We start from the raw sequence: 14,616 nt of genomic DNA, 5'->3' as shown, positions 1-14,616 counted from the left end.
CGCAGGGACCCGCTGGGGCGGCGGGGTGAGGGAGCGAGGGGGGGGGGCGGGGGGGGGCGGGAGGGGGATTGTGTGCATGGGGGGATTGTGCAGAGGGGGGATTGTGCGGGGCATGGGGGGTGTGCGGGGCAGGAAACTGTGCGGGGGGGGCTGTGCGGGAGGGGGTGTGCGGGGCAGGGGGGGTGTGCGGAGCAGGGGGGGTGTGCGAGGGGGGTGATGTGCGGAGCGGGGGAGTGCAGGGCAGGGGGGTTGTGTGGGTGGGGGGATTGTGCGGAGGGGGATTGTGTGGAGCACGGTGTGTGTGTGGGGCAGGGGGGATGCGCGGAGCAGGGGGGGTGCGAGGGGGGTGATGTGCGGAGCAGGGGGTGCGTGCGAGGCAGGAGGGATGTGCGAGAGGGGTGATGTGCGGGGCAGGGGGGGTGCGAGGGGGGTGCGGGGCGGGGTGTGTGTGCGGTGGGGGGTGTGTGCGGGGCGGGGGGGCCGTGCGGAGCGGGGGGGGCTGTGCGGTGGGGGGTGTGCGGGGCGGCGGGCGGTGCGGCCGGCGGGCCCCGGCGCTGCTGAGCGAGGGAAATGTGAGCCGGCTGCACCACTGCGGCGGCACTGCGGGCGCCGGGCGGCAGCGGAGCGGGAGCGCGCAGGCAGCGCCCGCGCCCGCCGAGCCCCGCGGGACAGCGGGGACGGAGCCTGCCCGCCTGCACCTGCCGGAGCGGGGCAGGGGGCCGAGCCGCAGCCCCCCGAGCCCGGCCAGCCTGCGCCGTCGGCCGGGGAGTGTTGCATCAGCCCGGCGCGGCGCGGGGGCTCGGCGGCCGGCGGAGGCGGCGGGGGGAGCCGGGGGAGGGCGAGCGGAGCGGCGGGGCGGGCGGGAGGTGCCTCCCCGGCGGCGGCAGCGCCGCTACCTGCCGCCTCCCCCCCGCAGCCGGTCCCCGCGGAGCATCCGGAGCCGGAGGAGCCGGCGAGAGCCCGGCGCCGCCAGCCCCTGCCTTTGTGCCCGGCTCCCCCCCCGCGCCGCCGGGACAGCCGCCTAAGGGGGCGGCGGGGCCGTGGGAAGCGCGGCCGGGAGCCACGGCCCGACCGGGAGCGGCGGCGAAGACGCGGCAGCATCCTTGGGGAGCCGGCACCGGGCACGGGCAGCGCCTGCATCCCTCTGCCTTTCAGATAACCTTTACCCGGTCGGGCCTCCAAACCGGCACCGGGGCCGTAGCAGGCGGGGCCGGAGGCTTGAACGGGGGACGCGGCCGGCCCGGGACCCCCGCCCGCGCACGGCGGGCCGATGTAGGTAAGGGCTGGCAGCGACCGTCCTTTTGGCCGGGCTGCCCGGGGGGCATCACCCTGCGGGCGCGCAGGCGCGGGCGTGAGATGGTGTGTGCGAGTGTGTGCGGGCGGGTGTGCGGGTGTGCACACGTGTGTGCGGGCGGGTGTGCGGGTGTGCACACGTCCTCTCCAGCGCGGCGTGGGGCGGGGGATTGCGGTGGGAGGTCGTCGGGAGCTGGGTGCTGGGTGGGGTGGGGGGTGTGAGGTGCTGGGAGGGCTCTGTCGCCCCAGGGGTGCCGGGGATGCGGGGCACGGCGGGGTGCTGCGCCAGGGCTGTGCATGGCGGGGTGTGACGGCGTGAGCGTGGAAGCGCGGTGGCTGCGTGGGGCGGCTGCCCGGCCGCACGCATCGCTGTGCCCGTCGGCGCGCTGCGGGTGAGTGTCTGCGGGAGACCTGCGGGCAGAGCCCCCGGGGCTGCTGCTACGTGCGGGGAGGGGGGGCGGGACACGCTGCTCATGGGGCGCAGGGTGCAGGATGTGGGCCCGTGATGGGGTTTGCAGCACACGAGGCCTCCCTCCCCGTGGCAGGCATAGCGTGATGCTTGCAGGACCCCACTGCTGCCAGGGCATGGCCCCCAGGGATGCCCCCGCTGGGGTCAGGCAGGGATCCAGCCCCCCACGGCGCTTGGGCATCCAGGGGGGAACCCCCCGCGGCCTCTCGCTGTCCCCAAGGGCTGCTGCTGCAACCAGATGGCCCCCTCGGGCCCCCTCCGTCAGGCCTGGCAGCGCTCGTCAGGAGCAGGCATCCCTCTAACAGGATTTGCAGTGTGATGGAGGAGAGCGCCTTCGCCCTTCTCAGAGGAGAGACAGGCTGTCGCCGGGGCTGCTGAGGGAGAAAATGGCCACGGGCTGGCTGCCAGCCCCCCATCTCCTGCCCCCAAAACGGTGCCTGTCCTCTCCAGCAGCCCCGGGACAAGGGCAGAGAGCTGGGAAGGGGGAGAGGAAGCTGGAGGGAGGGATAATAGCAGGGACAGATCAGGAGCAAGCGATGGAGGTAAAAATAGATCCACTGAGCAGAGGAGGGGCTAAACGTGCGAGAAAACCCTGAGCAGCGGCAGGTCGGTGAGGGAGCCCCCCCGGGAGGGACCCTGCATCACAGCGGGGCACAGGAGGACCTGCCCTGCCAGCCCCCAGGGCAGAGTGGGAACCCGTGACCCCAGCTTGGGGCTTCGGAGGAGGTGCCTGGGGGGAAATACCTGCCTGCTCCCACTTGTCCTGGCCCAGCATGCGGGTGGATGGACAGGACCTGCAAGGGCTCAGTTGCCAAATTGCCGGGATGCAGGCAGGCACACATCCCGAGGGAGCGCTGGCAGCCGGTAGATCCCTGAAGAGCCTTGGATCCAACCCCCTCTTGCTTTTCATTTCCAGAAAGCACGAAGCTGAGCTGGGGCCAGAGGCGCCAGGGACGGAGGGGAGAAGACACGTGGCAGCCCCCACAGCAGCCAAGGTGAGCTGCCCTCCGGCACAGGATGCTCCCTGAGCCCCTGCCCCGTGGGAGCTGCCGGTGACAGTGACGGCAAGTGGGAGAGCCGGGAAGTCAGAGCAAAGGAATTTGCAAACACATTCTTCAGCACCACGAGGATCCACAGCAAGTAAACAGGAACAAAGGCTGGGCGGAGGCGGGGACCAAGGTGAGGTGGGGGCTGCCTCTGGTTCCTGGGAGACCCCCACCACACTCTCCTGCCCTGAGCAGCACCAGTGGGTCCCCAGTTTACCCCCAGTTTACCATTCCTGACTGGAGCTGATCCGGTGTGGGAAGTGCCAGTGAAGACGAAGCTGGGGGCTGTCAAGTGACCGCCAATGTCACATTAACATCCCAGCAAGGCACTGCGGGGAGCTGGCACTTTGATCACCCGCTGAAGAGCATCCTCCAAGGCAGGCAGGATACCACTGTGAGCCTTGCCTTCCCCTGCCTGCCCTGGCCTCACACCCAGCACCTGTGGGGCTGGCCGGAGAAGAGGGGTGCAGGATCTGTGGTGCTGCCCCATCTTCCCAGGATGCTCTCCCATGCCAGCAGCTGCTCCCCATGCTCCTGCTCCGCAGCCAGACCGAGATTGAAAGCTCAGCAGGCTGCCGGCATGTTTTAGCCTCATGCAGGCGTCCCTCGGAGACCCCAGAGCAGTGGACAGTAATGTGAAAACGATACTCATGTCGTGTCTGAAAGGGCAACAGGTCATCATTAAAATGGAGGCGATGAAAATCATTCACCCAGAGAAGTTTTCGGAGCTGCAGGCCTCGCAGCCACGCTACACGCCGGCCCCACGCCGCGAGCCGCCCCTCGTGGCCAAGCGTGCATGGCCCTCTGAGTCCGAGATCATCGTCAACCAGGCATGCGGGGACATCCCTGCCTTGGATGCCACCCCTGGACCCCTGCCGCTGCCCCGGACTCCCCCCCTGCCGCGGCGAGAACGTGGGTACCAGAGCCAGCGGAAAGGCAGCTCGGAGGTCTGCTACCACCGGCAGCCGCCGTCGGACGAGGTGATCGTCAACCAGTACGTGCTGCACCCCTCGACGCCCTGCGAGCCCCTCGAGTGCCCCACCTGCGGCCACATGTACAACTTCACCAACAAGCGGCCCCGCATCCTCTCCTGCCTCCACTCAGTGTGCGAGGAGTGCCTGCAGATCCTCTACGAGTCCTGCCCCAAGTACAAGTTCATCTCCTGCCCCACCTGCAAGCGGGAGACCGTCCTCTTCACCGACTATGGGCTGGCGGCGCTGGCCGTCAACACCAGTATCCTCAACAGACTGCCGGCCGAGGCGCTGACTGCCAACCCCGTCCAGTGGAGCAGCGACACCGACCGCAGCTGCTACCAGACCTTTCGCCAGTACTGCGGGGCTGCCTGCACCTGCCACATCCGAAACCCGCTGTCTTCCTGCACCATCATGTGAGCCCCGCGCCCCTGCCTGCACCTCCTGGCAGCGGGACGGCCGGCGGGTGGGAGCGGGCGGCCCAGCACTGCAGCCAGTCCCTAGTCCCTTCTTTGCCAGTGGCACAGCCCGGGGATGCTCTGATGCTCGCCGTGGCCAAGGATGTAGGACCTGCGTCTTTGCCAGCACTGGCAGGGGAAGAAGGGGACACTGGGACCTGGTGGCAGCCCCCTACACCCACCCTGGTGGTACCCAGGGAGAGGGACACTGGGATGGGAAGCACATCTACCAGCGCATCCAGGGGCTCCGGCTTCCCCTGGTCCTGCGGCGGGTGACCCTGCTGTGCGTCAAGCATCTCGTCGTGCTCCTTCGCTGGGCGCCTTCTCCCTCCTCTCTCCCCATGGCTCTCAAGAGTGGACGTTGGGTCCTGACCGAAGTGACACCCTCCCCATCACACTGCAGCTGCCACTGGCAGCACAAGGAGCCCTGGAGGTGCACGGTGCCACACTAGGGTGCCCAGCCGGCATGGGAGGCGAGGACAGGTCCCCAGCTGCCCCCCCACCCCTCTTCTCTGTAAGTTATTTGCCAAAGCTTTCATCTCACCGGCCAAGCCGCCATGCGCCCGAGTTGTTGTAGCCACACCAAGCCACCACACTGGCCCCTCGGTTGCAAGCAGACATGCGGCCCGTTTCCTCCGCAGGCCCTTGAGGAAAGCTCCACTTTATCCTCGTTTTGGAGGATTCTTGTTTTTTCCCCATCTGTCCCCAGCCGCCCCATCCCAGGCCGCTACATGTTCACAAAGGCATTGAGCTCTGCCTGTTCTCTGCCGCTCCGCCTGGGGCCCTGCACCGATGCCCTGTGGGATGGCTCAGGGGAGCAGCATGGGGTCCGGTACCCCAAATTACCAGCTCCAGTGGGGGGAATTGGGCTGGGCAGGGGGGCAGAGGTCTGGCTTCGGCCCACGGTCCCTTCCTTGGAGCAGCACCTCTGTTCTGACACCGTGTGTGGAGGGGCTGGCCGGGCAGCAGCCTCCTGTGCACAGTCTTGCCTTCTCCAGGGCAGCTGGAAGGGTAAGCTTGCTGCCAAAAAAGCAAAAAAAATAAACCTAAAAAAATAAAGAAAAAGCCATAATTTGCGGGTGCTCCTGTGGGGCTGAGCACCACAACCCAGCACGGCTGCAGCACCAGGGGCACACACCGCTCAGTCCCAGGGCACCAGGGCTGGGCGAGCCAGAGGGGCCCCGCAGAGCCCCACACTCCGGAGGACAGAGCAGCCCTGGCCCTGGCCGAAGCCCAGCATCCATCCAGGGAGAGAGGCCGAACCATCCCCCCGGCCGTCCCAAGGGAGCAGGAGCAGCTGATACCACCAGCGCAGCCCTGGGTACCACCCCGCTGCCAGTGGAGAATGGGGGCCGATACCGTTTCTGTGTTGCTCTGCCAATGCCTCCCGCTGCTGGTTGTGACGATGATCATGTTTTATACCCGGCCTTGTTCTAACCCCCATCAGTCTCCCCAATAAAGATTATATTGGAACGAATGGTGAGCCAGCGTCTCGGGGGGCGCGTCGCTGTGGGCAGGAGTGGGATGCACACCATCCGGGGTGCTGCGCCCTGGGCCCGCTTGGTCCATGGGGCAAGGTGCAGGGGAGATACCCAGAGGAATGGCTTTCCCCTGGACTGACACCACCTCCTCCAACCTGCTCTTGGCCCTGATGCAGTTGTGTCCCTTCCCTGCCCAGTCCCTGGTGCCACTGCACATGGCTGGGCACCATGGGGGTACCCTGCCCACCTTGGCAAGCAGTCTCCAGCTACACCAAGGGCTCTTAAATGCCCACTGTGTGTCCCATTCCTCCCCAGGTGACGTGGTATACTGGGGGGAGGATTTGTCAGACTGGTCCAGGTGGCACCTGTGGGCAATGGGAGCTGGGCAGGGACACGGGCAGCGCTGAGCTCCCTCTGCCCCACTCCAGAGAGGCAGCTGCACCCAGGGGCCCTGCCATGCAGCCCTCTGCACCATCCATCTGCACCGGTGGCACATGGGGGCTGCCCTGGGGCCTGGCATACACTCAGCAGCACTGACAAACATCAGTGGAGGGCACCCACTGCTGGCACCGAATGGACCCCATGGTCACCATGATAGCAGCTATCCAGCTGGGAGAGGCAGAAATTCGCAGCAAAAGCAGATGGGAGGATGCTCCTGGGGCAACGGTTCCCCAGGGTGTAAGTTGTACACACAGGCTGGTGTGTGCACACACGTGTGCATGCCAGAGGGTGTGTGTGTGCACACGCTGAGGCTTTCTGTGCGGGCACAGCCCCACTGGCCCAGTGCTGGCCCCCAAATTTCCTTTCTCTGGGAGCAGCAGCTGTCTATGCCCTCTGCTGTGGGCCACCATGCAGCAGCTGCTTCCAAAGCACTGGCATGTCCCTGGCTCACAGCCGAGCACCAGGGGCAGCCACCCTGCTGTGGGGTGCAGGGGGTGTGAGGTGGCTGCAGACCCCTTGTCCTTGGCTGCTGGTTCCCCCCCGGTAGGCGGGTTCTATGCCTGGAAAACAAAACCACATCCCAACGCATGGGCACTGAATTATGGCATCAGCAATGCAGCCAGTGCCACCCCCAGCCCCAAGTGTGCAGCAGCCATGACTGGGCTCCCTGGCCCTGCACCCGCATCCTCACCACCCTTTGTGAGTGTGGGGGGCACATGCAGCCCTAGAAGCAGTGCTGGAGGCTGCTGGTGGTCACAGCATCCCCCCCAGTAAGCCTGATGACGTGGCTGCTGGGGGAAGCTGAGGCAGTCCCAAATCTGGGATGCGCATCTCCATCACCTCAAAGGCTAATCCTGAATCCAGGAGAAGCATCTCCATCTGCGGGGCCCCAAAGTCATCAAAGCAGTGGGCCAGCCAAGGCAGAGGTGGCAGCAATTTTGCAGGATTTTACCCTTTTTATTATGTAACAACAAAGGGTACAGCGTGTCCTTCCTCCCTGCCCCCCCCCCCCCCCCCCCCCTTCTTGTGGTTCCTCTTGGGCACAGAGTAAATTTAAAACTGCTAATTTGATTTCTAGTTGCAATTAAGGATGAAACGGGGCCTTTCAGGAGTAAGTGCTGGGTGAGAGCCCATTTCTCCAGCCCTATTAACCTCGAAGGAGCGCTTGCGGGAAGAGGGGCCCCGGGTGTGCTGTGGGGGGACAGGGACGGTGGTGCAATGTCAGCCCTTGCCTTGCAGCTGCAGGTGAATTAAAAGTCTTTCAAACTCACCCTGGCATCCCAAGCTCTGAAGTGCTTCCATGGCTGCAGTGGCCACACCAAGGTTCATGCATCCAGTTTGGGTTTTCAAAGCACTCTGTGTCCCACCGCCTGCTTAAACACGGCCAGGGTATCACCATGGGAGCAGATTTGGCCACACATGAGCAAAGATGCTCACAGATGTTCCCAGATGAGCTGGCTGTAAAATCTCCTCCTTGACGTAATGTCTGTCCCAGGCTGGGATGAAGCTCTGGGGTCCCCCAATGTGCAGACTGGCCCGTGATGGGAGGGGGGACTTGGGGGGTTAAGTGGCTCCTGGAGCCTTCCCCAAACGCCCTCATTTCAGATGTGGGAAGGGCCAGGAATAGGCAGCTCTCTGCTGGTTTAGGATCAGCCTTTGGCACGGGTTCAGGGAACCACGCTTCCCAGCCGTTCTCCTCAAAACCCGCTCCCACAGCCCGGCCAGTGGGTGCCAGCGGTTGTGCCAGGCCAGGGGCAGCTCTGCACTCCTGCCAGTGGTGGGTGGGCAGCCCTGGGCAGTGCCAAGGTCGGTTCCCATGTGTGTGACTCCACTGGTCCCCATCCTGCCCACCACCCTACACGGCTGCACACCAGGACTGGTTCCCCAGTGGCACAGAAAGGGTGGAAGATCCATTCCCAGGGCAGGGGCCAAAGGCTGTCTGGGCTGTGCAGCAGCACCATGCCAAGCTGGGAAGGAGGTGGCTGGGAATCAGGGCTGTGCCCTGCCTGGGGACATGCAGCTTTGAAACCTCGACCTGGGGCAGTCACGCACTCGAAACAGCCGTTTCAGCAGAGAGGAAGCTGCTTGCAACGGCTTCTGCCAGCGCCCAGCTTTCACAACGAGGTGCAACCCCGCACCAGAAGTTAATGTGCTGTGGCACCGAGCCCAGGAGGCTGTGACAGGTCCCCAGAGCAGCGCTGGCCCCGCGGATGGGGAGGGACTGCTGAGCTTGGGAACTTTTGTGGGGTTAAATCCAGGCGAGGGCTGCCTGCAGGCACAGGCACCTGCTCCTGCTCGGTTCTCAGCTCCACGTTCAAGGCCGGGTTTCTGGCACAGGAGCTGCTCCCAGTGCCTCACTCGCCATGCCACCCCCCTGGCTGCTGTCCCTCCTTCCTCACTCTCACAGGTGCAGGATGGGAACAGTGCAGGCATGTCCCCAGCGTGGGGGCTGAGCAGGGAAGGGAAGATGCTGCTGCTGTTTGTGGTGCAAAAGGGTGGGGATGCCTCTGACCAGAGCTGGATGGGGCCCCGACACCTCAACCCCCTGACCCTGACCCCCAACCCTTGCCTGCCCAGGCAGGTGAGACTGGGCACATTCGGTGCATGTCCTAACTGCCACCCAGGCTTGGCTGGGGACCAGCATCAGGGACCCACTGGGCTTCATCAGGAGAAGCCAGGAGAGAGATACGGCCCCGCAGTGCCCCGAGTGGGCAGGTCCCTGCAGGGATGGGGACAGCCGCGTCACTGGTGTGGGGACACCACCACCATTCCCCGCCGGGGTGCCAGCAGCTGGGAGATATGATGAAGCATTTGGGGTGCAATGGCGTGTCAGGGGCTTGTGGGAGGGGACAGGGAGGACTGCGAGGGGGGCAGGAGGAGATGGGGTGGATCTGGGGGGCTATGCTGGAATCCCTGGGGGGAAGGGGAGAGGGGGGAGAGGGTAGCAGACAAGAGATGGGACGGCTGGTTAGAAGGCAGCTGAGGGCTGCATGGGGTGTGTGTGGTGAGGCTGGGGTACATGGGAGGGCTGTAGGAGGGTGCTGGGGTCTGCACTGGGATGTGTACAGGGGGGCAGGGTACATAGAGCTGCTGGGGGCACATGGTGCTTAGTAGGGGTACAAGGGGGACTGCAAGAGATCAGAGGGTGCATGTATGGGGCTCTGCAGAGGACTCTGGGGGGGCTGGGCTGGGGGATGGTGCCCTGCAGCCAGAGCACTGCCACAGCCTCCCATGGCTCTCGGCACGCCGCCCCCGGCCCCAGCACGCCGGGCTGCTCGCCGCTATCTCAGTGCGCTAAATATAACCGAGTCCTTGTGAGCGGACGCTGCAGCCAGGCTCCCGTGGGCCAGCCCTGCCTGCATGGTCTGCGGGCAGCACCAGGCTCTGCATCACCCACGGGCTTGGTCCCACACCACAGCCCTCCTGAGGGACCCCATCCCTGGGGTGATTTAGGTGCCCTTCTCCAGCTTTCAGCGCCCAGAGGTGCAGGCTGCCCGGTGAGGGCAGCACGGATGCGCTGGAGGGTGCATCGTGCTCCGTCGTGTCCCCACGGCGACAGATCTAGCCTGGTTTGCCCAAAAGCCCGTTACACCCCCCATGTAATGTAGAGCAGGGTCACGAGCCAGGCCTCCCATGTGGTGGCGGGGCCCCCCTGGGTGTTTGAGCCCCCCTCTCCCTGCAGGCCCCATCTAGCCAAAAATGCCCCCAGCCAGGGCTGAGCTGGCTGTTCTCCTGACGGACCTGCTCCATTTGGTATAAATAAATATTCCTTGGTGCACTGGGGGCTGGGGTGGGGGTGGGGAACCACCTGCCTCTGCCTCCCAGTCTGACCTGTTTCAGGGTGCTGCTCCTACCGCTGCCTCTGTGCTTCGCCGGAGCAATGCAAGGTAGTGCTGATGCTGAGAGTAGCCCAGCAATGCATGTCATGACAGATGTTGAGAGTAGCCCAGCGATGCATGTCACGACGGATACTGAGAGTAGCTCGAGCACCACGGCAAAGCCCAGGGCCCAGATCTGTGCCGCTGTGGGCAGAAGGGCAGGGGTTCCTGCAGGGCTGTGCAGGCAGGGAGCAGGCACTCACTCCCCACCAACCTGGCTCCCTTTGCAGGGGGAGGGGGATGGGGAAGGGTGGCACCCTGCTGGCCCCTGCATCGGGAGCTGCCCACAGCAGGTTTCTGGGGAAGAAGAGCAAAGCCAGAACGTGCAGCCGGTTGCACAACCCCGGCATGGCTGGGCAGGACAGGGCACGGTGGTGCCAGCCACCAGCCCCTTGGCAGGGACGGGCAGGGTGGGGGTCGAGAGGGGAGACAGCACAGGGGGACGATCCGGCATGGGGTCTGCGTAGAGCTTTGCAGGGCGCTGAGAGGAGCCTGACAGTGATAAATAAGGAGCAGCATGCTCCAGGCTGCAAAGATGGGTGCCAGCACCGCAGAAGACCGACCCCCCCACGGTGGGATCTTAGGAGGATCGCGGGGCTCTGACACCCCCCTGCCACCCACTGCCAGCCCAAAGGTGGCTGGAAGCCTGGAGCCATCCGCATCTCCTGCCCCTCGGGGTGCAGATGACCCCGATAAGCAGCTGCCAGCCCAGTGCTCTGTGGTGTCGGGGAGCAGGGGTGCGGAGGAGCTGTGCCCTGGCCTGGGCATCACCTGGCTGGGACACTGCCCCTGCGAGAGATCGGCTGCCAAGTCTGAAGCAGAGCCCACACCCCGCTCACCACCCAGACACTCCTGCCGCTGGCCCTGCTCCCCGGCAGCCGTGGGCAGGTCCCATGGGCACGGCCCCAGTGCCGCACTCTCCGGGGGCTCCTCACCTGTGGTGCCCCGCTGGAGCTGGCTGCCAGCACCAGGCTGCAGGGGACCGAGCCGTGTTTGCTCTCTTATCGCCACGAAGCGCAAGGCATGAGCACGGGCTGGCACCACTCAGCCGGGGCTGGGAGGTGTTGCAGTGGGGGCTTGGGGACCACTGCCTGACCTCGTCCCCTCCTTGTGTCACCGCTGGACCACAAGCGGACATGCTCGGCCTGGACCAAGCAGTGAACTCAGCTGGACACAGTCATGGTACAAATGCGAGTCGTATTTTCACTCCACGCTGGGGAACCCCAGTCTGTCTGTCCCAGGGGTGTGCAGCGCAGCTCACAGCACAGCCCCGCTCTGCCTGCGGCGACCCTCCGGTTCCCAGCCCCCCACCAGAGACATGCCCACGGTGCAGGAAGGGCTCCCGCCCCATCGGCCCCTTCATTGCTGCAGTGATGTGTCACCCAGTGTCCGGTGGGGTGCAGGCAATGCCCAGCTTTGGGGTCACCTCCCTCAGCTGCCCACTGCAGCTCCTCCGCTGCCTCAACTGCTGCAGGCTCACTGGCAGCGCCGGAGTATCCCAGGCCCCTGGGCTCACAAGCTTGCTCCCAGGCTGGCATCACCACCCAGCAGCAGCCCCAGGGGCAATGCAGGAGCAGGACTCCTCTCCTCACGCATGGCCCAGACTGCAAGCATGGACCCAGCACTACTTATCGAGGATGAGGAAGAGCAGCACCATCAGGACGATGGGAAGGAAGATGAGGAGCAGGCTGAGCATTTCGGCTGCCAGCAGCAGTGCCAGCACCAGGAGGTAGCAGCAGCGGCAGCGGTGCTCCAGCCGCCCCAGCCCGCGGATGAGGCAGGGTGGGTACCGGACACAGGGCAGGCACCCGAACATGCGGCTGGTGTGGAAGCGCACCTGGAAGCGATGCTCGAGGGCACCGGCAAGGCCTGGGCGCCGGGGTGGCAGGGCGGGGGGCCGCGGGGTGGCCAGGGCATCAGTGGAGCCAGGCTGAACGTGCAGCAGGAGCAGCTCCTCTTGCAGCTTGCAGATCTCCCACTCCAGCATGGGTGTCTTCTGGCGGCAGATGGGGCAGCGCACGCGGCCGAACTCGGCGCCGGCGGCCGTGTCCATGATGGCACGCAGGCAGGCGTGGCACAGCCCGTGGTTGCAGTTGAGCAGGGCCAGTTTGTGCCGCTGCTCATCGTAGGGCTCCGTGCAGATGGGGCACTCGTCCTCGCTGCCTGCCAGCGTGTGGCACGGCTCTGCTGCTGCCACCGCCTCATCGCTCGATGTCTCCTCTTCCTCGCCGGAGAAGCTCAGGATGGAGCTGGAGGCGCTTTCCAGGCTGGGCGACCCCTGCCATGGCGCTAGGCTCCCCCCATGGGGCAGGATGGGGCTGGTGGTGGCAGCAGCGGGAGGGTCCTGCCCCGCAGGTAGGGAGGAACCTTGGGCAGGTGGTTCGTCATGCCCAGGCAGGAGCGACTCCGTTGTGTCCTCTGACGGCGGCAGGTTCCAGCATCCCCAGGCAATGGTGGGTGCCTCTCTGCAGAGCAGGGGCGGCTCCCCAGGGCCCCCCGACCCCGCAGTGTCGCTCTCATCCTGCTGCCTGGCACAGCCTTCCTCACCGGCTGCCTGCACCGGCTGGGGTCCAGGCTCTGCCTCCTCACCCACTGCCAGCTCCATGGGGGCAGCTGCCCCACCGCCACCTCCCTCACCTGCCACCCCCCCGAGTCCCCTCAGGGCTGGGTGCAGGATGTGGGCGCTGCTCCAGGGCAGGAGGCGGCCTTCAGCACGGCTGCCAGAAGGGTTTAAAGGCAGCAGCGTCTGCACAGAGTCCTGTCATCCCTCCAGCACAGCTTGGGGTGCCCTCCCAGACCAACGGGTCAGGAGCCCCTGAAGTGGGGCGTGTCCCCATCACCCTCACCGATACGCCATCCCAAGAGGGGCATCACCGTGAGCATCCAACAGCCACTTCCTCCTCCTCTTCTTCCTCCTCCCCAGCGCCGACACAGTACCGACCCACCACGGTCCAGAGGAGAGGGCAATGAGCTGGTCGCTGCCAGGTGCTGCCTGCTGCGCCAGCGAGGGGTGCAGGCAGCTGCTGCCTGCCGTGGGCCAGGCAGGGCTGGGACTGAGCCTGGCTCTAACCAGTCTGGTTTGTCAGCTTCTGGAAGTGGCTCAAATGCAGGCAGCCCGGGGCAGGCAGCCATGCCTGCGCCAATCAGCTCCCGCAAGAGCCGGGGAGGAGCTGGGCCCACGGCCGCCTCTTCTCCTCGCCCAGCAAAAGTGGAGCCACCTCGGTGGCCAGTGCTCCCCAGACCGCTACCCATGGGGCATGGCATGTGCCCTGCCCTGGCCCAGTCCAGCCGCCCAGCTCACACCCAGTATAGCGCGCCAGCATGGGTCCTGTGCTGCCCCGATCCAGCCACCCAGCTCACACCCAGTACAGCACACCAGCATGGGTCCTGTGCTGCCTCAGGACAGCCCCCCGCGGCCAGCTCATCCCTGTCCCCCAGGTCCATCCCTGTCCCGGGCCACCTCGCCTTGCTATGCTCTGCAAGCAGCTTGTAGGGCTTGGAAGGATCAACACAGCTGTGTTCCCCCGGGAGGGAACAGTGGCACCAGTGCGATGACTGCCCTGCAGCAGCTCTGCGCTGGCCCTCCACTGGCCCCGGGGACACTCAGCCCAGCCAGGGTCTGCAAGTGCAACAGCTCCTCACAGCAAGGCAGCACTGGCAAAGCAGCAGGGTTGGGAGACCGGAGAAGCATCCCATTCCCACTCACTGTGGTGCCATAGCTCGAGCAATGCCCTGGGGCACACTCGCCCATGCAGGACCCCATGATGTGGCGTGTGGGAGGGTGACTGGGTCACAGACGTGGTGTGGCACCGCTGTCCCAGCCTGCTCTCAGGGACTGTCCTCAGCTGATTCATGCCCTGGGCCCTAATTGCTGTTTACACAGCGGCACAGAGTTCATCGAACCAGGCAAGGAAGGTGGTGGCACCGGCCCCACTGGGGCACCAGAATGGCTGGGAGGGCAGATGTTCCCAAGGCTGCCAGGGAAAGCACTGGAGGCTGCCCACCCCCCTGGCCCAGCTGGAAACAGCTCCTGGGATGAGGTGAGGACAGGTCCAGCAGAGAAGGTGCTCAGGGAATGGGATAACTCAATAGGAGCTGGCACTCGGGGAGCACAGACTTTTGCATGGGGCAGGCTCAGGAAGATGAGCTGGCAGCAGAGACAGAGGGATGGAAACTTCCTTACTGCACCCATCCCCACTGGCCTCAGCCACTGGAGACAGGGGGAACAGGTCTGTCAGGCCGGCCTCCTGCAGCAGGCGCTGCTGCCGCTGACTAATGCCAGGGTGGAGAGACTCCCATGCAACAGCTCACTTCCTCTAGGTCCTACCACAAACAACGGCTGCTGCCAATGCTGCAGCTCTAGCAGTGCCCACAGGTGCGGCTCACCCAGCACGAGCACCTCAGGAGCTGGAGCACACGGAACAGCAGCTTGGTCTCATGCAGGAGCCAGTCAGCGGCATCCCACGCCAGACTGCCCACCTCTGCTCTGGCACAGCGTGGGCACGGGGAGCCAGGCTTTAACCACACCAAACCCACACCCCCAGGGGACAGGTTCCCCCTGCCCACCATGGCCCTGCAG

At 65.4% G+C, this 14,616-nt stretch overlaps 2 protein-coding genes across 4 annotated transcripts; one reads left to right on the top strand and one right to left on the bottom strand.

The window, feature by feature from the left end:
- The first annotated feature begins 507 nt into the window (after positions 1–507).
- On the top strand, positions 508–5,714 carry RNF208 (ring finger protein 208). Of its 3 annotated transcripts, none has more exons than XM_080401021.1 (2): positions 508–1,272; positions 2,679–5,714. In XM_080401021.1, exon 2 carries the CDS (start codon positions 3,402–3,404, stop codon positions 4,197–4,199), a length of 798 nt encoding a protein of 265 aa, XP_080257147.1. In that variant the 5' UTR covers positions 508–1,272; positions 2,679–3,401; the 3' UTR covers positions 4,200–5,714. The 3 variants fall into 3 exon arrangements, with proteins under 3 accessions (XP_080257147.1, XP_080257145.1, XP_080257146.1); XM_080401019.1 differs by having other exon boundaries at positions 508–1,276; XM_080401020.1 differs by lacking the exon at positions 508–1,272 and adding an exon at positions 1,475–1,685.
- On the bottom strand, positions 5,193–14,608 carry LOC308069166 (ring finger protein-like). The gene has a single exon (XM_080401018.1). The coding sequence runs from the start codon at positions 12,640–12,642 to the stop codon at positions 11,662–11,664; it is 981 nt and encodes a 326-aa protein (XP_080257144.1). The 5' UTR covers positions 12,643–14,608; the 3' UTR covers positions 5,193–11,661.
- Between the last annotated feature and the right edge of the window lie 8 nt (positions 14,609–14,616).

This window comes from Falco punctatus (genome assembly GCF_963210335.1).
Source record: "Falco punctatus genome assembly, chromosome: 9".
NCBI classification, from domain to species: Eukaryota; Metazoa; Chordata; class Aves; order Falconiformes; family Falconidae; genus Falco; species Falco punctatus.
Note: the sequence above shows the minus strand (reverse complement) of the source record. Positions and strands in the feature narration are given on the sequence as shown.

Coding starts and splice junctions, on each gene's coding strand:
- RNF208 (XM_080401021.1), top strand. CDS start 3,402: ATGCAGGCGTCCCTCGGAGACCCCAGAGCAGTGGACAGTAATGTGAAA.
- LOC308069166 (XM_080401018.1), bottom strand. CDS start 12,642: ATGGAGCTGGCAGTGGGTGAGGAGGCAGAGCCTGGACCCCAGCCGGTG.